Genomic DNA, 23,479 nt, shown 5'->3' on the forward strand with positions numbered 1-23,479 from the left:
TTACCTCAGAGAAATACCCCAAAGGAATAGGCAGCCCCCCACATATAATGACTGTTAGCAAGATGAAAAGACAAACGTAGGAATGAAATAGATTCAGCAAAGTGAGGCCCGATATTCTAGACAGAGCGAGGATAGCAAAGAGAACTATGCAGTCTACAAAAAACCCTAAAACGAAAACCACGCAAAGGGGCAAAAAGACCCACCGTGCCGAACTAACAGCACGGCGGTGCACCCCTTTGCTTCTCAGAGCTTCCAGCAAAAGTTAATAGCAAGCTGGACAGAAAAAACAGAAAACAAACTAGAAGCACTTATCTAGCAGAGCAGCAGGCCCAAGGAAAGATGCAGTAGCTCAGATCCAACACTGGAACATTGACAAGGAGCAAGGAAGACAGACTCAGGTGGAGCTAAATAGCAAGGCAGCCAACGAGCTCACCAAAACACCTGAGGGAGGAAGCCCAGAGACTGCAATACCACTTGTGACCACAGAAGTGAACTCAGCCACAGAATTCACAACACCGCTAGCTGCATGCTGGCTGCAATATTGGATTGAAGTTCATTCTCTGTCCTCCATAGTACATGCCTGCGCAAGGCAAGATTACCTTGTGCAGGCATGTACTATGGAGGACAGAGAATGAACTTCAATCCAATATTACAGCCAGCATGCAGCCAGCGGGTAAGGAAAGGGTGAATAAAACACCCAAAAACCCCGCCTCCATGGCTAAAGATTGTTCCCTCCAAATTCAGGTGACAGTGTCCCTTTAAAGGTCTTTTATGACCTTATAGGGGACATGAAAAATGAAATAATGAAAGTCTAAGCTAGTCCGAATTACTGTGTCTTCCTTGACCCCATCAAAATGAAACATAAAAATGATATAAAAGCACCATCAAAATTAGGCTCTGTAGTGAAAAAAGAGGTAAAAATTATTTTAGAACTGTTAAGATCGTATGTGGAAAAAACAAATGTAAGTGTGTCAGAAATAGGGCAAAATGGCCTGATACTAAACAAGTTAACCCCTTCACAACATCCACTGCACATTTACAGCATTATTGCATTCCAGGAAGCCGCTATACATGTATGGCATGATGATCATGCAAGCTCTCTCCGAGGACCAGAGTGATCAAAAACAGGTGTGAGAGCTGAAACCCTGCAGCAAATTCCACAATTAATGCTTGCACTGATCATGGGTGTTTAACTCCTCTGATGCTGCTGTCAATAGTGACAACAACATTGATTGGCATAGTGGCTCTAATCAGCACAATGTGATTGTAATTGCATTGTGTCAATAATTTTCATGGTGGCTGAAAAATAGCCAAAGGATCGCACAGGTATGGTGGTCTGCAAATTCCTGCTCAGCAGGAGCTGGCAAGCGTTTTGCCTGTGTGTAATGCACAGATCTAATGTCCTGCAATGCAATGGTATTGTAGAGTATTAGATCAGCGATCAGAGCAGGGAAAGTTAATTGCACTGACACAAAGAATAAAATTGTCTATTACTTATACCTCACAAGAAACGACATAAAAAGTAAATACAACCAATTATTCACCTGTTGCCGATTTGTTCATTCTGCTTCAAAAATATTGCAGTAAGGCTGGGATGACATTTATCCTGTGCCCTGTGCTGAGTAGGGTTGAGCGAAACGGATCGGACAAATTCAAAAATAGCCAACTTTCGGCAAAGTCGGGTTTCATGAAACCCGTCCCAATCCTAGTGTGGGATTGGCCATGAGGTCGGCGATCTTCGCGCCAAAGTTGCGTTTCGCATGACGCTTTCAGTGCCATTTTTCAGCCAATGAAGGAGGACGCAGAGTGTGGGCAGCGTGATGACATAGGTCTCGGCCCCCACCATCTTAGAGAAGGGCATGACAGTGATTGGCTTGCTTTCTGCGGCATCACAGGGGCTATAAAGGGGTGTGCACGCCGACCGCCATCTTCTGCCGATCGTAGCATAGGGAGAGGTTGCCGCAGCTTCATCAGAAGAAGGGATATAGTTAGGGAGGGAAGATTAACCCCAAAACTGCTTGTGCTGTAGCGATTTCCACTGTCCAACACCACCATTTGTTTGCAGGGACAGTGGAGGCTAGATTATTGTGCAGCAGCTCTGTAGCTTATTAGGCTGCCTTATAAGGCTCCCTGATAGCTGCATTGCTTTTTGCACGCCGCTGTGCAAACCAACTGCTTTTTTAAAAGCAAAAATCCTGTTGCTCCTTTCTGCACAGTTATCTTGTTTATTTGTCCACACTTTTGTGTGCAGCAGTCCTTTATATTGCTGCCATACTTTTCCTGAGATCATTGTAGGGAGATTGAAATTGTACTACAATCCTTGTATTTTTTCATATATCTTCCAGCCACTGCATCGATTCAAAGTGACAGGAGACAGCATTTGTCCAGTATGGTTACAAACTACTTTTCCTCCCTTATCGATGTTCTCCCTCATAGGTCATTCCCCTTTGATTACTGGGCATCTAAAATAGACACCTGGCCTGAATTGGCAGAATATGCATTACAGGAGCTCGCTTGCCCAGTTGCTAGTGTGCTATCAGAAAGAGTCTTCAGTGCTGCTGGTTCAATACTGACAGAAAAAAGGACACGTCTGGCTACCCAGAATGTTGATGATCTAACCTTCATTAAAATGAACCAATCATGGATTTCAAATTATTTTGTCCCACCTTCTCCTGCTGACACGTAGCTTGCCTGAAAAATATCTTGCTTTTGGCCTCCTCTTACTGCCATTTGCAGCTGCCACCATAGGCCATTTTTATACCTCCCTAAATGGGCTGACTCCCCCCATAGGGCCGTGGTCACCACCTGGCACAAGCACCCGTGCGAGTGCCGTTTGCCTGGACAGGTGGGTGCGCCCACTCTTGGGCGACGGCACTGGCACAGGGTCCCTCTTAGTACAATGAAGTGTCTCTGACGGTAGTGGTGTCAGACACACCGTCGTAATATGAGGGGCCCTGTGCCAGTACCGACACCCACAAGAGAGTGTTCCCCCCCAAGCTTGAACAGTGCTCTACCACTTGCAATACTTACCTCTCCCTGCTCCACCACTGTGTAGTCTGTGCTGTTAAATCCTTCAATGGCACTGCCAATGCAAATGTGTTGAAATGATAGATGATAGTAAAAATATACAGGGGCCCTGGCCTTTATTTAGACAAGTTAATACTTTGCGCCTACTACCACTGTCTGCTACTCAGCAGAGGAGCCCACCCCAGTACCTAGCTATGCCGCCTATTTAGTCCTGTTACCAATTTTGAACTGCTTTTAGCCTACTTTTGTATTTGGGGCTACTAACTGTGTCTGCGCTACTCATTACAGTTGTCCACCACTGAACAAAGCTAGGCCGCCTGTTTAGTCCTGTTACCAATTTTGAACTGCATTTAGCCTACATTTTTATTGTGGGCCTAGAAACTGTGTCTGCGCCACTCATTACAGTTGTCCTCCACTGAACAAAGCTATGCCGCCTGTTTAGTCCTGTTACCAATTTTGAACTGCATTTAGCCTACTTTATTATTTTGGCCTATATCTGTGTTTCCTCCTCATCCTGCCCATTGCCCAGGCACTGCTAGATGAGTCTGCTGGTACATTGACCCAGACCACTACATTCCCCTTGCACTCTACACAGCCTGAATCTGACCCTGCTGAAAGTCAGGTTCCCCTTCCCGCATACTATACCACCCTACATGGGGACAAAGAGGAAGGTGCAGATGAAAGTGCAGGTTCCTTCATCAGGTAGGGGGCATACTTGTTGGCGACATCACTGGCACAGGGCCCCTCATAGTACGCAAAAGTGTCTCTGGCAGTGGGAGGCGCCACCCGCCACCAAACATATCGCCGTACTATGAGGGGCCCTGTGCCAGTGCCAAGTGCCAACGAGTGGGCCCCCCCTGCTTGCTCAGGATCACAGCACTTGCAAAGTTGAAATACTTATCTCTCCCTGCTCCACCGCCGTGACGTATTTCGCTTTTCCTGGGCCCACGTAAATCTTGAGCCAACCCTACCCCCCACAACTTTAGCCAAATGACCCCCTGTTTTCAATGCCTAACTATTATTATAAAGTAAATTAAGATTGACAAGCTTAACAAATAAGAATTGATGTTTTTGGCATTAAAATGGACACTGTAGGCGTTTTTCTGTCCTCCACTCACTGCCGACTTTGATTCCCCATTGACTTGCATTGGGTTTCGTGTTTTGGTCGGCCCCCGACTTTTCGCAATAATCGGCCGATTTCACCTGACCCGACTTTTGACAAAGTCGGGTTTTCGCAAAACGCGACTCGATCCTAAAAAAGTTAAAGTCACTCAACTCTAGTGCTGAGCGCTTACACCAGAGTTTCCCTGTAAATCTCTGATTCAGACAAAATCCCCAATGGAAGATTCCCTATAATGAGGTAGATGGAGGCACTGTGGACACCATCTGGCATATGATCCGGCTTTTTAAACGTGCATAAAAGCACAGTCTACCACAGTTTTTGTGCACCTCTGAAAAGAATGACATCACTGAAAAGAGGCCATATGGAGTACAGAATAACTCTGCTGACTCATTATAGTGAATGGAACTATCTGGGACTTCATCTGAATCATGCAATTTGGAAATTTAGATGGAAACCCTGATGCAAGTACTCAGCATTGAGCACAGGATAAATATGATCCAAAATGTTAAGTAAAAGTTACTAATAAAAGCTTGAAATCAATCCACAACAAAAGCAAGTCCCCACCCAGGTACGTCACTCATCAATGGAAATATAGGGGGCTTCCACGTTACTAGCAGTACAAAGGCTCGGAAAAGAGCTTTTACTCCTTGCCCCGGGAAAGGAAATCCAGCAAATTCTGTGCTCCCAAATTCAAATGCCTCCCTCCCTTCTGAGCACCAGAGCATGTCTAAACAACAGTTAGGGTATGTGCACACAATACGGATTTTGCTGCAGATTAGTGCTCCTTCCCTTCCGAGCTCTCCCATACAATCCCCAACATATGGGGTATCAGTGTACTCAGGACAAATTGGGCAACAACTTTTGGCATTGAAATTCTCTGGTTACCCTTGGGAAAATAAAATTTGGGGGGCTAAAAAATAATTTTTGTGGAAAAAAATGTTTTTTTATTTTCATGACTGCGTTATAAACTGCAGTGAAACACTTGGGGGTTCAAAGTTGTCACAACACATCTAGATAAGTTCCTTGGGGGGTCTAGTTTCCAATATGGGGTCACTTGTGGGGGGTTTCTACTGTTTAGGTACATCAGGGGCTCTGCAAACGCAATATGACGCCTGCAGACCATTCCATCTAAGTCTGCATTCCAAACGTCGCTCCTTCCCTTCCAAGCTCTGCCATGTGCCCACACAGTAATTTTCTCCCACATATGGGGTATCAGCGTACTCAGGAAAAATTGGACAACTTTTGGGGTCCAATTTCTCCTGTTACCCTTGGGAAAATACAAAACTGGGGGTTAAAAAATAATTTTTGGGGAAAAAAAATAATTTTTATTTTCACGGCTCTGCGTTATAAACTGTAGTGAAACAATTGGGGGTTCAAAGTGCTCTCCACAGATCTAGATAAGTTCCTTAGGGGGTCTACTTTCCAAACTGGTGTCACTTGTGGGGGTTTCAATGTTTAGGCACATCAGGAGCTCACCAAACGCGACATTGCGTCCCATCTCAATTCCAGTCAATTTTGCACTGGAAAGTCAAACGGCGCTCCTCCCCTCTGAGCACCCAAACAGTGGTTTACCCCCACATATGGGGTATCAGCATACTCAGACCAAATTGCACAAAAACGTTTGGCGTCCAATTTTTTGTTACCCTTGGTAAAATAAAACAAATTGGAGCTAAAGTAAATTTTTTGTGAAAAAAAGTTAAATGTTCATTTTTTTTTAAACTCTCCAAAAACTCCTGTGAAACACCTGAAGGGTTAATAAACTTCTTGAATGTGGTTTTGAGCACCTTGAGGAGTGCAGTTTTTAGAAGGTTGTCACACTTGGGTATTTTCTATCATATAGACCCCTTAAAGTGACTTCAAATGTGATGCAGTTCCTAAAACAAAATGGTGTTGTAAAAATAAGAAATTGCTGGTCAACTTTTAACCCTTATAACTCGGTTCTAAAATTTTACTGATCTAAAGTAGACATGTGGAAAATGTTACTTATCAAGTATTTTATGTGACATATCTCTGTGATTTAAGGGCATAAAAATTCAAAGTTGGAAAATTGGGAAATTTTAAAACTTTTCTCCATATTTCCATTTTTTTCACAAATAATTGCAGGTAATATAAAATAAATTTTACCATTAACTCGAAGTACAATATGTCCCGAGAAAACACTGTCAAAGTCACTGGGATCCGTTGAAGCGTTCCAGAGTTATAACCTCATAAAGGGACAGTGGTCAGAATTGTAAAAATTGGCCCGGTCATTAATGTGCAAACCACTCTTGGGGGTAAAGGGGTGAAAACATACATTAACTGTGGTTTATCACATCTTTGGGAAGCTGATTTCAAAATTCCCTAGCCACATCAAGGCCTGATTGAAAAAGCACAAGGACATGTCTGACAAAGTGACGCAGAACAAAAGATTCTCAAAAGCTAGACATCACACTGTGATTCAAAGAAATTATGAAACAAATGAGAAACAAAGTAATTTAGATCTATATGTCTGGAAAGGTTATAATCCCATTTCTAAAGCCTTGGGACTCCAGCAAACTACAATGAGAGCCATTATCCACAAGTAGTGTATAATAGCCAGGTTTCGTCAAACTCAATCTGACAGGTGCCCCGCCCCTATCAAAGTGTATCAAAGTGTGTAACCCCTCCCCTCCCCTTGTTTGACGGCTGGACCCCTCCCCTCCCCTTGTCTGACGGCTGGTATCCAGCTGTCCCTCCTTGTTTGATTTCCCCTTTTGATATAGTTTAATATAGTTTAATTTGTTGTAGTTTTGATATTATTCCCGTATTTTGTGGAATAACACATGTTTATAATTATAGCCTAGTCGTGTATTTATTTTACACGTGGTTTATAACACCTTTTTCATTTGTTTTATAATAGATTTTATACGTAGCCCCGAGTTTGATTCTGTAAGCTTTTGTTTTATTCACAGTGTATCCATATAGTGAATAGGTCTGATGTTTCTGTATGCAATCCTACAGCCTGTTATGTGAAAAGTATTCTCAAACACTAACTAAATGGTGAACATTACCTAAATTAGGTTAACTGTGGGTCAGCGGCTTATAGCACCTAGGTCAAGCAATTGTTGTTGTATTTGCGTACCCCATAAATGTTTATTCTCACAAACAGAAAAGTTATTGTGTCCTGAAGATGGCATCTGAGGTTATTTGTTTTTTGTATTAGCTATCTCAGAAAACAGCTGTGTTATCTGAGGGTCAGATATTTTTGTACAAACTCATGCTGTTTGGTGATCTTTGTGAAGCAGAACTTTGTTTTATAACACATTTGTACTTGTATTGTACCTGAATTGATATTTGCTTTCTCTTTTTTGTGTCCTGAAGATGGCATCTGCAAAGTTATTTGTTATCTACTGAGGCCATTGCAAGTTGTGTTTATTCACATTGTAGCAGGTTTTATCCTTGTGGCTGCCTTATATACACAGAAGAGATATGCACCAATGTCACAACACAAGTTATAATATGACCCAATGTTACAACACAAGTAAGAAGCGGCGTGTTTTATACGAATAAAAACCAAAGACACGATATTGTAAAAAAAAATTTAAAAGATTTATTTCTCACGATAAAACAGCATCTCAAAGACATTTCATTACTATAAAAATTCATACAGAATATAAAAAGTAAAAACATTAAAATAGTACAATGAACAATTACACTTCTTACAAAATAATTAATATAGCGTTACAAGGCGTGTACAGCATTTATCCAGTACATTCTTTACATCGTGAGCCACATGGTTTGCAGCATCGGTAGAGACCTTTTTTTAGGTAGCAGAGTTCCACGTGTGGTACCTAATGACGGGGAATGTAAAGATTGAATTGTACGGGGAACCGCCGCTAACTTCAGCGGTGTAGATACAGAGCGTGTCTCACTGTTGGTAATTTTTAATTCATCTAAAAGCTTCCTAGTAGCGGGGTTACCCACAACTGTAGACGGCATATTTAGTTCGGCCATAGCCTGCATAAATGAATCCCAACCCGGTGGTAAATTTCTACTGTTCAGAGCATGACTCTGCGTTGTACTACGTACCAAATCCAGTAAGTTAGACCCTGGTATTACGGATCCTTTGAAAATAAATTCAGCATTATTATTCCATGCTGTGACATTTTTATTCTGCAGCAGCCTGTTTAGTAAAAATTCAGCATTCTTTTTATATCTTTGGTTTATATGTCCGACAATTTCAGCGATCTCATGATTTTTATCAGAGTCGGTATTTGGCAATTGCTGCTGACCAGGATCAGGAGGGCTAACGAGATTTAAAGCCGTTACTTCTTTTGAGCTGTGCCTCGTATGTACCAAGTAGCGTTGTAGCACAGCGCTATACATTTTAATTTTCACATCATCGGGAATGTCACGACGCTGTAAAATGTCGCTAATCTCACCATCAAGGCGCCGAATAACACTGTCGCGTATGTTATCTGTAGTACCGGGTCTTAGTTTGTCTAGCTCCTGTTTGGGGACTAGATACATTTTCGTTGTATGCTCCATTATCTTCCGGCGATCAGGCTTGTTATTATTGGGATTGCAAAAGCTAAAAGAGGACCGATAAACCCGCCGGCCTGTTTTAGTAGGCGCTTCTTTTTCTTTATGGGCTGAGACCTGTCGCTCAGGGTTCTTATAGCTTTACGCCACTTCTTTAATATACCTTTTTGGCGCTCTTTCAGCGGAATCCTGCCTTTTAAGATATTTAAAGCAATCTCGCCTATGGCTGTAATTAAATCATTGCTTGCATCGCGCAAAATAGACTTTCTGACAGCGGGGGTTGCTTTCACTAGGGTTTTTAAGAGAGCCCAGTTACGCCGGAGCCTCTCAGACATCTTTACATCACAACGACCACAGCGTAGAATGTCTGATACCTGGTAAAATTCACTTTTTAGAAGTTTTTTTCTTCTGAACATAGACAGCGGGCAGCGCGGGTGGAAACAACCCAGTCCTTAAACGCAGATCCTCAGGAGTATTAGCTCTCAAATCTACAAGCAAATACCCGTAAGGCTCCCGCGTGGCATCCTCAAAAGCTTCTAGGAAAAAACGTGTTTTTCCGGGATACATCTGACGAGCTAGAGTTAAAATTTGTAATTTATCTCGGGGGTTGTTAAAAAGCACCATGTACTTTGTGTTTAAATTTATCGTACGGCTTTTCTTGCCCTGACAAAATATGTTTTGCACCAGGTAGAAAATGCTGAGATTTCTGTGGTGCACATACTTGGTAAAGGCTTTTTCTATCTCACAATTCTCACTAGCACTCTCCATGAGATCATCAACAATCGCCAAATTCACCTTCTCCGGTGGGAATAATTCGTCATCTACGAATGTATTCGGCAGACCCTCCACAAATCTGGCGTGGGGAAAAGAGAGAGAGATTTCATCATATAGTTTTTGCCAACACGAATAAAACCATACAATATTATCAGGTTTCTGAGAAAAATTAGCTTCAATATTATATAGCAGCTGTTTTACAAAATAGCTCTTTCCAGAATTAGACGGGCCTGCTAGAATGCACGAGAACGGGTGTTGCAGACGCGTATCCATCACAATACTCGACTAATACCCAAAAGGTAATGTTGTGAAATCGTCTAATAGTCGCCGCTTTGTATAAACGCACTTTTGTGTTTTGCGTAATGGCCTTGTTTCAATATCCCAGTACTTTTTATTTCTCACAATGGACGCCTGCTGTACGACAATACGTTTCTGAGTTTCTGCGGCAGAATTGCGCGGGTAGTCCAGAACTAGATCTTTCAGACTGTTGAAATTAATAGATTGAGAGTTACCAACATTTAGTGTTATCCCCTTAACTTTTAAGACAGTTTTACCGGTGTTGAGTTTGTAGCCGTAAGTTTTGGGGCCCGCGGATACAAATTCTGTGATGTGTGTACCATCGGGTATTTCACTGGTCAGCTCCCCCAGGTAATCGCCTAAAGGCGGTTGCCACTCACCATCTCTCTGTACAAAAATAACTGAGTCTGTGTCGTGATAAAGGCACCTCTCCTGCAGCCGGTCCAGCAGCGAATAGAGCTCTAACCGAGCATACGCTGTTGTAAAACACGCTATAAAAATGTTTGTGTTTTTGTTGAGTGTGTGGTGGCCTTTTGCATATTTCCAGTTAATGGTTGCGGTGTCATCATCAAGGAAATGTAACATCGAAATGTCATAGTAAGGCAGGAACAAATACTTAAAAAGCTCATCTGGATCCCTAACAATGCTGGTACATGATAGATTAGATCTCTGAGCAAACTTTCCCCATAAAGAATTTAAGAAAAGCTTGGAGATCTGGCGCTTAGCAGGATTGACAGCTATATTTTCAGGCCGTAATTGGACACCTTCTTTTTCAAGAAAAGAGTCAATGTACTGCCGTTTCTTGGCGTCATCAGTGCACCAGCTAGGATAACCAGAGGCTTCCTGCTTATCCCTAAGATGTAATTTAATGTAAGGCGCAAACAGATCATCAGTGGTTTTAGGAAAATGCCATATTTCATAGATGTGAGCGATCCGATACCCTTTTTCTATCGCCATCTCGAGCTCTATAGTGCACCAGGTGCCTGTCAGCGCCCGTTCTTCATCACTGTGGGCACAAATATCTGCCTGGGAATTTGCAGCGCATGTGTAGCAAAGGGGAAACATTAATTTTTTGTTGAGTTTTACCGGTAGAACTGGAAAAAATAAATCTCTCGGCGGGTAGACCTTGACTCTAGCAATGCCAAAGTATTTTTTAATGAATCCAAAATTGTCGTAGATGATGTCTGGATGGCCTACAGGGTATGTTTTAGTTTTGTTTACAAAGGGGTACAGACTGGTGAAATCGTAGTAGTGTAAAGTCTCCCCTTCTTCCAGATGGTGATAGAGCTTAATGGCGTTAGTTCGCCCGCCATAAAGCGCATCACGGGGGTCTAAAGGAGCGGGGAATTCCATCTGACGAAGAAATGTTTGAAGGTTAGAATCATTTTCAACCATTTCATTCCACTCATGTTCCCACATCAGTCTTACTGTGTACCCGCAACACTGTAAGTAACGCTTTTTAGCTAAAAAGGTGTAATATAACTGTCCGTAGGACGTGCTTGTGACCTTATTTGTGTCATTTTCATTATAGCACACGGGGCAACCGTGGTAAAAACACCCCTGAAATTCAAAGGCTATGTGCTGGCCGCTAACATAGGCATAGCCATCTAGAAAATACTTCCCGACCTGTTTTTCACCGCCTCTCAAAGCGTGCTGTATGTCGATGTTCTCAGAGTGGGCTACATACATGAGCCACTGTATAGCGGGTGTCGAGTAGCGCTTTTTTGCCTTGTGATAATTATCACCAGGTAAAATGGCGATTGTCTTTTTTGGAAGAAATTTAAACCGGTACATTGTCATACACACCGAGGCCAGGGTGATGAGCTGAAAAGGATCAACACATCTGCGCACTACAATCTTTTGCTTTTGACGCTTACAGTATTTTTTAACATTTTTCTGCGTCATCTGCATAATACGCTCTCTATAGATCTCGCAGGCGTGCCTCAAAATTTCAACATCTTGTTTGCAATAAGATTTTAGCTCGGCCTTGAAGTCAAAAGTTGTATTTACCTGTGTCTCATACCACTCCAGGAACTCTACCTTCTCACCAGGTGACATGTACTCCACCCCATAATATTTTACATCAGGTATGGGACCTACATAGTTTTGGTTTTCTCTGGTATTGAAAAAGTGTGGAAAATGCCCTTTGCCTCCTGAAAAGCCCATGGCCTGTGGTAATTTACTGAGTTTCATGGGGATAAAATTTAGAGAGTCTATGAACCTTATAGACAAATCGGGTAGCGACACACACAAGAGGCGGCCACCTTGGGTTATCAACTGTACTTGTAGTTTTTCAGAAATCAGTTCCTTAACAATAAAGTATGCATCATATCTTCCACCATTGTGGGCAATAAATGTATGATCTGAAAATTTACCGCCTGTAAAGAACTGTACAAAGTCATGTGTACAGGTATCGCCCTCAAACTCCCAGGAGGGGTGGCCATACAGCGTTGTAGCATAAATGTAATTCGGGATGTGCGTGCCTGTCTCCTGCATACATTCAAAATCATAAAAGATATAGCAATCTGACTCATCCTGTGCTACATACTTCCGCATGTAACAAAGATGGGCATCGAATTTATTTATATGTCTGCGACATACAGGACAGCGCAAACCATTACATTTATGCTCTGTTTCACTATTTCTGGGGACAAAAAGGTTGCATTTATCACAAAATGTTTTAAGTCTGCAGAATGCTGGGTCGCCTAATCCAAATTGTTTGTGATAATCTAAGCACACGCTCGAGCGGCAATAAACTCTGCAAACAGGACATCTGGGCTGTTGGTCGGCACCGCTTTCCACGCAATTCTCTCTCTGACAGGCTTTACAAAAATACTGACAGGAATGGTTGTTTTTGTGGTGAAACACTGAATTGCAGAGCTCACAAAAGTACTTAGCACCGATAAAACCCTTCATATTTTTGATACCGTAGTAGTGATTATCATGGAACAATATGAATACTGTTTTGCCATTAGCTGTATTACCGCTCTCAAAGTAACGCCAATCGCCCTGACTATAGTACAGTACTTTAATGGTGACCCCCAAATATTTTTCAAATGCAGGGATGTCGCTAAAACTCACTAATTGGTCATCAGGGATGCCCAGTGCTGCGTGTATGTTTTTAGAGCGGCTCAGTAAAACACCATCAGTGACATTCGTGGCGTCCATCAGGGCGCACACACTAGCAGCCAAACACAGATTTGTCGTGTAATTGTTAAAATCATACAGCCATTGTCTCTTTTGTTTAATGATCTGACTGCTCGCTATAGATTTCAAGCGCCTTTTTTGTTTTACACCACCGCGTCGGTTTTTAATGATGGTGACGACTAGCTTTAGCGAATTGGATGATATGCATTCACTGTTACTTTGAAGTGCGCGGGCAACAGCATTTAAAAAAGATTCGGAATTAAAATCTTCACGGGTTTGTTTTGTAGTGAAAATAGGGTCTAAAGTATCACCGGCATCAAACCTTAACTGTACAAAGTCGCCAGGTTCAATGTCCCTGATGATTCTATCCAGTAATGCCTGAATGCCTTCATGAACAATATTCAAGCCCTCTTCAAATGATCGTACACGCTCTAAATTTACAAATCTAAAATGATCTGTATGTATATGACCGTTGAAATTGCGGAGGGCTCTTTCATGATGATGGATGTGTTGCAAAAATACTGTATGATCGGGGCGCCGCACATTACCAGCAGCGTCTGCGGCTTGTGAATTTTGTGTAGATGCCTGTGCGGCAGCTGCAGAGCTGCCTGGACTATGTGAGTGCTGTTCTGACTCTTGTGACGACATCTGTGGTGACTGTAGAGGCATTGCAGGACACATGGCACCACGGCGCCTCCTAGAGCATAGCGCCCGTCTAGCGCTGACCAACAATTTTAGAGCCCTCTTTATAACTCTAGCCCTATTATACCTGGGTAGTGTTAGTTTAGGTGGTTTATGCATGCCGTAGCCGACCATATCTAGTCATAATGGGGTCGCTGTAGTTGTTATCTCGCCATCCAGCAGCAGGCTCCGAAGTGCGTATAGTTCGGACTTATTAGCCTGTGTTGGGTTTTGTGTTAATAATAATTTTTCAAAAGTATCACAAAAAAACATTATTTTGGGGACCCAGCGTTTGTAGCGTAAGTAGCGGCCGATGTGTTCCTGAAATACAAGCATTTCAACGGGGTCCCAGCTGCGGGATTCATGCTGCAGATCTATAGCTGGCGCATGAATCCGTGGCTTTTTACACACCTTAAGCTCTTTACACCCCTTAACATCATCCGGCCGCGACCTCTTTGACCGTTTCTTAACATTAACAGAGTTAGATACACAGACATGAGATATGTCACCCAAATTAGAGGGTCCTGAGGGTCCGGCCCCAGAGGCATTAGCAGGACCCGTTACACATGGCGCTGACGGTTGCATAGTGTGGGACATACGTATAATGAGCGGTTCTATGGATGGTTGCTTACCATCAGCGAGCTGATCAATCTCGCGTTCATACTCTTCACGACTCATCGTGGCTGTTGCACCCACGGCGCAGGATGCGGTTGGTGACTCTGTAACATGTTTTGTTTTCCGCTTATGTTTTCGGGGTGCCTCGAGCACTTCTGGATATAGTGGCGCGGGGTCATTCACACGGATTGTCGATGGCTGACCGGTACTTGAATGGGGTATTTCACGATGGTCCGACGGTACAGGGTTTCCTGCGTCCTGCACCACGCAGATCGGTGATAGCGGATATGCTCTAACAGAACCATTAGCCGTCTGTATCGCCGGCCACGCTTGTGCTGCGCCATTCTCGGTGATCTGTAGCGGCTGTAGAGGTGCTGGAGGTGTTTTTCTCATGACTTTGCGCTTAGCTGTAGGAAAGATTATACATGTGTCAGATATGTGCGAGACCGTCGCAGGCCGCTGCGCATAGCTGCGGGAAAGATTATACGTGTGCCAGATATGTGTGAGACCGACGCAGGCCGCTGCGCTTAGCTGCAGGATAGATTATACATGTGTCAGATATGTGGGGGCCATGGATCTCAATGATGAAGCACGTGCATCATTGACTGTACAGAGACTGTGCCTGTATACCAAAATATACACTTACGGGATAGCGATGTGTGGTGAATGATTGCCGTGGCGTCTTCTGCAGCTTCTGCGATGCTCTCCATTAGCTCCGGTATATTCTCTTTTGTGAAAATTCTTCTAGGCTTCAGTTTACAAGCTATAAATAAAGATACAGGCCTTAGTAGAGGCGTGGTGGATTTTCGCAGAGCGGTTGTGCAAAAAAACTTTTCATACGATTCTCACCTCTCCCTTTTTTGCCCGCCGGTCCGAGCTGTTTTTTAGGTGCTCTAGAATCAGGGCTGTTTCTCGGCGTGGGGGTCTGGTACATCAGTTCCTCAACAGGCGGCTGATTGTGTTCCGTGGTGGTTGGTTCTGGAAACATGTCGACATCTGTAAAGAATTAATATATATATTTACACGTCTAAATACTTAAAAGCTATACACACACACACACACACACATACATACACAGCAGTCACACAACGCACCTATGATGCCTTGAGTCAAATCCCACACAGCAGCGACACCTGCATTAGTGTTACTATACTCAGCTCCAGGTGTATCACACTCCAGAGTAGGCACGCTGAAGCCGTTTAAAAAATCATCGCTATAGTTGCTGATAAATTCATCTACAGCATCGGGGGTGTTCCTGGTAAATTCATCTAGATTATCGGGGATGTTCCTGATTAATTCATCTTAAACAAGAAAGAATAAACAATATAAAGATAATATATAAAAACAGCCCTTAGTTAGAATGGGACACTAACAGATACATGTATATAAATCTTGAAACATACCTATTACCGAATCCGCAACTTGACTGGAAAAAGCTGAAAAATGTTGGGATTCCATCTAAAATAAATTATCTGTGTAAATTTTATGCGCAATCTATATTATCCACACACCACTACTCGTCAAACGCAATTATATACCCCAACAAATAAACTGCTCCCCGTGTATAAATATTCTTATACTAAGCAAATCATGGGTAATACGGCTAAGTCTTTCTATATTAATTATGCGCCACAAATATGATTTATGCGGTAAAACTATATTACACAGCCCCACTAAATATACCGCTACTGTATAAATATGACTATAAATATGTCTATGTTAAACAACACACATGTAGTAAGTAAACGCTGCAGGCGCTAGTTAGGGCGTATTGACAGTTATTAACTACTGTATTACATAAATTATGTTATAATAGTTGCCCGCGGATAAGTCTTTCTATATTAATTATGTACCACAGAATATGTTTTATGCAGTAAAACTATATTATACAACGATACTAAATATGCAGCTATCCTCCAGTATAAAACTAACTTATTAGACAAATAACACCCTTAATTATGGTTTTAGAGATGCATAGTTAAATATAATTAAGCATTTGCGAATAATAACACAACTGTCTTATATACTTACATTTAGAATAGCTTGCTTTTTTTAGTCTGGTCGGACTTCTGGTGGTTGTCTGATGTACTTTAGTGGGCCAGCCACCTGTATTTATCCTGAGTGTCAGAAACCAGCTCACCTGTTAACACCCAGAAACACACCCAGTTACGCCCCCACCACACGCCTGCTGTTAACACCCAGAACACAACCATACATGCAATTAATGCATGCATTAACTCAGGCATGATATATCCGGATTAAAACAGGAATTTTTATACAGCTGAATTTCTGAAAGAAGCAGTCTGTTGATTAACGAACCACAATCATTTTAATCAATCATGACGTCTAAATCGTATGATGCCATATTAGAAAAACAATATTTTACATGCCGCGCACCCGGCTCATTCTCGGGTATTGACAAATTATTTAGATCTGCAAGAGCACGCGGTATAAAGAAATCTGATGTTATTGCCTGGTTAAATAAGCAAGACACCTACACGCTACACAAGCCTGCTAGAAAACGCTTTTTGACAAATAAAATTTACGTCTCGGCCATTGATGCGCAGTGGCAGGCGGATCTCGTAAGTTTAATTGACTATTCAAGGGAAAATGATAATGTCAAATACATCCTGACGGTGATTGATGTTCTATCGAGATACGCATGGTGCGTAGCCTTGACAAACAAGACAGGCGCTAGTGTCGCCAGATCGTTCGAATTAATATTTCAAAATGATAAGCGCATACCGAAGAAACTGCAGACGGATCGCGGCAAAGAATTTATAAATTCATCACTCAAACAGCTATGTAATACGTACAATATTCATCACTTTTTTACAAACAATGATGTAAAAGCCGCTATGGTCGAGCGTTTTAATCGCACATTAAAAACCCGTATGTGGCGCTATCTTACGCATCATAATACCTTTAGGTATATTGATATTTTACCGGATTTGCTGCATAGCTACAACCATACGTACCACTCAACGATCCGCTGTAGTCCCGCGTCTGTGTCAGAGAGAAACGTGATGCAAATCTGGCGCAATATTTACAGTTCTACTATTACTAATAAACCGATTAAACCGTCTTTAACGGTCGGCTCTCATGTGAGAATATCGCGCTATAAATCGACCTTCTGTAAGGGCTATGAGAAGACCTACAGCGATGAGATTTTTTTAATCACCGGCGTCTCCAATAAATTTCATAAACCCCTTTATAAAATCAGTGATTTAGCCGGAGAGCCTGTAGAGGGGTCATTTTATAAGGAAGAGCTGCAAAAAATACCTATGGATGAGGATCGTGTCTACAGAGTAGAAAAGATTTTGAGAAAAAAACGTGTCAGGGGTGTGAGTCATTGCTTTGTCAAATGGCTGGGCTACCCCGAAAAATTCAATAGTTGGATCCCGGCCTCAGAGTTGACAGATATATAACCATGGAAGCGGGCTCATTTTTCGTGACATTACCCAGTAATTCGTCAATTAAAATCTACCCTGAAAACACAATATCGGAGTACAATACCAAGTTAGCGCGGGCCGTTCATCTTTCGGCAGATTATGAGGTGGCGTTAACGGAAATACAGTACCCCCATACGTGGAACACGTTTGATGCTTTTGAAGGGAGCTTCTACGCGGCTAAACACGGCGAACCTTTAGTACAGTATCACATAAAATCAGGATTTTACTCGTCCATTCCTAAGCTAGTTGGCGCGGTCAATGCCCGAATAGAAGCGCTGTATTTATCTACGCCTGCCTACAGAATACGGTATGATGAGCTACGCCGCGAGGTGATCCTGACCGACCCATCCCCTATACAGTTTACTCTGGGTACTAAGTTAAAATTTATTTTCGGCCTGCAGACCGTCGATGACTCCCCCGTTGCTTTAATGCCGTGGAATCGCCGCTTTTACCCCGATTCAAAGGCTGGTTTTTATTCGCTTTTTGTATACACTGATATAATTCAGCATCAACTTGTAGGTGACAGCTACGTTCAACTGCTACGAACCGTAGAAGTTAGCGGCGATGATAATGATATTGTCACGGTGCGCTACTCACGGCCCGATTACATACCGCTGTGCAAGCAACACTTTGACTCCATAAACATTACAGTCATGTCGGACCAGGGAACGCCGGTTAAATTCAGATACGGCAAGTGTATAGTGCGATTACATTTTAGACCTCGCCAGCATTGACACGATAAAATGCTGTCTCAAAGGGTGTATGGAGATCCTGCTGTTTATGCCCGCTACTATACGGCACAGTCGGGGCACGGTCTAGAGGGATTCCGCGGGAGCGAGTACATGTATGGCTCTGGACTGGCAGGACTATTTAAAGGTTTATTTCGTCGCGCCGTGCCGCTTTTCAGAAAAGGCTTAGAATTAGTAAAACCACACGTTCGGACTGCTGCCCGGAACATCGCTGCAGATGCCGTGACATCCGCATCGACTGCCCTTATGAAAAGGATAAATACGCCAACCCATCAAGACGGCTCTGGGATAATCTATGTCGCTAAAAAAGCCCAAAAAAGAAAGCGTCGCGTTTGCCCTCCTTTACCGCCGATGCTCATGAATAAAACTACATCCAAGAGACGCCCCCGTCAGAAACGAGTAAGACGCTCTGCGGACGACATCTTCTAATCAGTTACCATGGCTTTCCTGCATGACGCTTCTGTAGAGTGCGCAAAATCTGAACTGGATATTTTTGCCGTACCACCGACTCAAACAAGTATCGAGAAATCTCTATTTGTAGAAGTACAGCCGGTTGCTGCTCTGTCAGACAATGGACCGTTGGAGTTTTACATATCTGGTAGTGGTGATTATTATTATGATCTGAACAACACGCTACTGTACATAAGCTGTCGCATCGTGAAGCAGGATAATACGGACATCGCCGATGGTGCGCGTGTGGCGCTCATAAACTACCCTCTAGCCACTCTTTTTAACCAGGTCGATATTACTCTGGGAGACCGACTTATCTCACAATCGGACAATCTCTACAGCTATAGAGCCTACATAGAGACCCTTTTAAATTACAGTTCACAGACGCTGGCATCGCAATTTACAGCCGGTTTGTTCTATAAAGACACTGCGGGGCATCATAATGACAGGCGCCTGGATGGCGCAAATGCGGGATTTATCAAAAGAGCCAGTGCCGCCTCTCGCTCAAAACCCATCGACCTTTTGGGACCCATATTTGGGGATATATTTAACCAGCCAAAGTTAATATTGAACGGCCTTGACCTTAAGGTTAAACTGTCAAGAAATAAGGATACTTTCTGCCTCATGTCCGCAGAAGCCGAGCCGCTGAAGGTACAAATCTCGCAGGCGGCTCTCTATGTGAAAAGAGTGCAGGTATCACCGGCTGTCCGAATCGGCCACAGCCAGGCCCTCCTAGCAGCAACAGCCAAGTACGCTGTTGACCGAACATGCCTGAAAGTGTACAGCATCGCCGCAGGGACACGGATCACGAACCACGAGAACCTCTTCCTAGGACAGATACCAAAAACTGTTATATTGGGGTTTGTAGATAATGAGGGCTTCAGCGGTTCTTATACAAAAAACCCACTGGACTTTCACCACTACCACGTCAATCACGCGGCATTATATCTGGATGGTCAGCAGATACCCGCGAGGCCTTATAATCCTAATTTTAATGCTGATTTAGCCATCAGAGAATATATGGCGCTTGCTCATATATCGGGCAAGCAAAAGGCTGATTGTGCCATGGCGATAGATCGTGAAGAATTTATGGCTGGCTTCACGCTATTTGCTTTTGATTTATCGCCTGATCAAGAGCCTGGAGGCCATTTCTCGCTCATTAAAACAGGTAATCTGCGTGCTGAAGTCCGCTTTGCGATAGCGACACCCCACACGATAAATATGATTGTCTTTGCAGTCAACCACACCATTCTGGAAATTAATAACAGGCGAGAGATCTTGTACGATTTTAATTAAGCAACGATGGACAGTCTGCAGCTCACAGTTGTAGCGCGGACCGATAATTATACAGACCGCATATTCGCCGGTGTGTTTCCGTGTGATTTGCTGCCGGAAGAAAGAGTGACTCAGAGACCCGCGGCATATATTGTGAATACAGACCCGGCGAATCAAGCTGGTCGCCACTGGATATTAATCGTACTCTGCGACGATAAGACGGGCATATTTTTTGACAGTTACGGCTTCCGTGCGGATAATATTATCTTTCCACGCGCTTTTGTGACATTCCTGAACAAGAATTGTTATTCTTATTGTTATCAGAGCGCACAAATTCAAGATTTGTATAGCAGTGTATGCGGTCATTATTGCATATATGTATTATACCATATAGCGCGAGGCTTTCCATTTAAGAAGATTTTACAAAATTTTACGTCTGACATGCAGAATAATGATCGAGCCGTATCAGATTTTGTGACATCAAGATTTTCAGGCGCCGTTATTTGTTCATCGTGTCGTTATCAGATACAGCAAAGATGCATTTGTCAGCATCATGCTGTTAGCTAACTTAAAATTTGAGCTGTTGTTTTATCGTGAGAAATAAATCTTTTAAATTTTTTTTTTTTTACAATATCGTGTCTTTGGTTTTTATTCGTATAAAACACGCCGCTTCTTACTTGTGTTGTAACATTGGGTCATATTATAACTTGTGTTGTGACATTGGTGCATATCTCTTCTGTGTATATAAGGCAGCCACAAGGATAAAACCTGCTACAATGTGAATAAACACAACTTGCAATGGCCTCAGTAGATAACAAATAACTTTGCAGATGCCATCTTCAGGACACAAAAAAGAGAAAGCAAATATCAATTCAGGTACAATACAAGTACAAATGTGTTATAAAACAAAGTTCTGCTTCACAAAGATCACCAAACAGCATGAGTTTGTACAAAAATATCTGACCCTCAGATAACACAGCTGTTTTCTGAGATAGCTAATACAAAAAACAAATAACCTCAGATGCCATCTTCAGGACACAATAACTTTTCTGTTTGTGAGAATAAACATTTATGGGGTACGCAAATACAACAACAATTGCTTGACCTAGGTGCTATAAGCCGCTGACCCACAGTTAACCTAATTTAGGTAATGTTCACCATTTAGTTAGTGTTTGAGAATACTTTTCACATAACAGGCTGTAGGATTGCATACAGAAACATCAGACCTATTCACTATATGGATACACTGTGAATAAAACAAAAGCTTACAGAATCAAACTCGGGGCTACGTATAAAATCTATTATAAAACAAATGAAAAAGGTGTTATAAACCACGTGTAAAATAAATACACGACTAGGCTATAATTATAAACATGTGTTATTCCACAAAATACGGGAATAATATCAAAACTACAACAAATTAAACTATATTAAACTATATCAAAAGGGGAAATCAAACAAGGAGGGACAGCTGGATACCAGCCGTCAGACAAGGGGAGGGGAGGGGTCCAGCCGTCAAACAAGGGGAGGGGAGGGGTTACACACTTTGATACACTTTGATAGGGGCGGGGCACCTGTCAGATTGAGTTTGACGAAACCTGGCTATTATACACTACTTCCACAAATGGTGAAAACATGGAACAGTGGTAAATCTTCCCAGGAATGGCTGGCCAACCAAAATTACCACAAGAGTGCAGGAACAACTCACTACAGAACTCACATGCCTCAGTTAAGGTCAGTGTTAATGACTCCACCATAAGAGACTGGGCAAAAATGGCTTACATGGCAGAGTTACAAGATGAAAACCACTACTAAGCAATCAGAACATAAAGGGTTATCTCAGTTTTGCTAGAAAACATCTTGATGATTCCTAAGACTTTTGTGAGAGTACTCTGTGGATTGACGAAGCAAAAGTTGAACTTTTTGGAAGGTGTATGTCCCATTTTATCTGGCATACAAGTAATACAGCATTTCAGAAGAGAAACATCATACCGACAGTAAAATATGGTGGTAATGTGACGGTCTGGGCTGTTTTGGTGCTTGGGAACCTGGAAGACTTGCTGTGGTAAATGGAACCATGAATTCTGCTGTCCACCAAAAAATACTTAAGGAGAATGTTCTGCCATGTGTTCTTAACTTCAAGCTGAAGCGAACTTGGGTTATGTGGCAGGACAATGATCCAAAACACACCAGCCAATCCACCTCTGAATGGCTTAAGAAAAACAAAATTAAGACTTTGCAGTGGCCCAGTCAAAGTCCTGACCTTAATCCGATGTACATGTTCTGGCATGACGTTAAAAAGGCGGTTTATGCCCGGAAACCCTCCAATGTGACTGAATTACAACAATTTTGCAAAGAAGAGTTGGACAAAATTCCTCCAAATCATTATAAAAGACTCATTGTCAATTATTACAAAAGCTTGATTGCAGTTGTTGCAGTTGTGGCCCAACCAGTTGTTAGGTATAAGGTACAATCACTTTTTCACACAGTGCCCTGTAGGTTTCGATTTCTTTTCCTTTAATAATGAAGACCTTAATTTATCAACTGCATTTTTTGTTTATGTGTGTTATCTTTGTCTATCTTTAAATTTGTTTGATGATCTGAAACATTTAAGTGGGACAAACATGCAAACAAATAGAAAATTAGGAAGAGGGCAAACACTTTTTCACACAACTGCAAATTACCACTAACATAAATTAAAATGTGTCACAAAAAATCTTTCTCAGAATCAATGGGATCATTTGAAGCATTCCGGAAGTATTACCACATAAAGGGGTAATTATAAAATTTGGTCTAACCAGGAAAGTGAAAACAGGCTTCAGGGAGGGAGAATTAAAGTATCGATATTGCAAAATCTTTGTCACCCGGAAGTGTAAGCACAAATATCTAAGAATGTATGATTTATACTTTGATTTCCTGAGTTGCGGATTGAATTAACAATTCATTTTTATTTATGTTTCTCTGCTACAAACCGTACGAACCATTCTGAAAAGATTCATTTTGACCTTGAATATCAATAAATGTGCTTTACATATTGCATCTTTATGCAAGTGTGTTAGAAATAGGGTTACAGCACAGAGGATGTGTTACCAATAAATTGCTTCCAGTCTGCACACATTTGATACACCATCACCATGGTGCCCAAACCCAGAATATAGCTATAAATTTGGTCAAACCCATTGATTTCATGAGGACCTTCAGATAAGACTTTTTGTTGTTATCAGTGCACACACAGCCCATATCATTAATATGGTAAAATTAGCTATTTGGAAATCAACAATAGCCACTAAAGGCTAATGGTGAGCATCATAATCAGCTCCAAATGGTTTGTCTTCTGACATTTGTTGTTTTCTATATATGAAGATAAGAAAATGTATTCAATTTAAATT

At 42.2% G+C, this 23,479-nt stretch overlaps 2 protein-coding genes across 5 annotated transcripts in view; both read right to left on the minus strand.

Moving 5' to 3' along the window:
• The window catches only part of TENM2 (teneurin transmembrane protein 2), a 3,136,407-nt gene that overhangs the window by 1,814,716 nt on the left and 1,298,212 nt on the right, over positions 1-23,479 (minus strand). The gene's annotated exons all lie outside the window — the stretch shown is intronic.
• Positions 13,691-15,437, minus strand: LOC138675562 (uncharacterized). The gene is made up of 4 exons (XM_069763920.1): positions 15,259-15,437; positions 15,014-15,160; positions 14,811-14,927; positions 13,691-14,571 (listed from the first exon to the last, which is right to left on the minus strand). The coding sequence occupies exons 2-4, from the start codon at positions 15,150-15,152 to the stop codon at positions 13,691-13,693; spliced, it is 1,137 nt and encodes a 378-aa protein (XP_069620021.1). The 5' UTR covers positions 15,153-15,160; positions 15,259-15,437.

The sequence above is a fragment of the Ranitomeya imitator genome, chromosome 4 (assembly GCF_032444005.1).
Source record: "Ranitomeya imitator isolate aRanImi1 chromosome 4, aRanImi1.pri, whole genome shotgun sequence".
Lineage (NCBI taxonomy): Eukaryota > Metazoa > Chordata > Amphibia > Anura > Dendrobatidae > Ranitomeya > Ranitomeya imitator.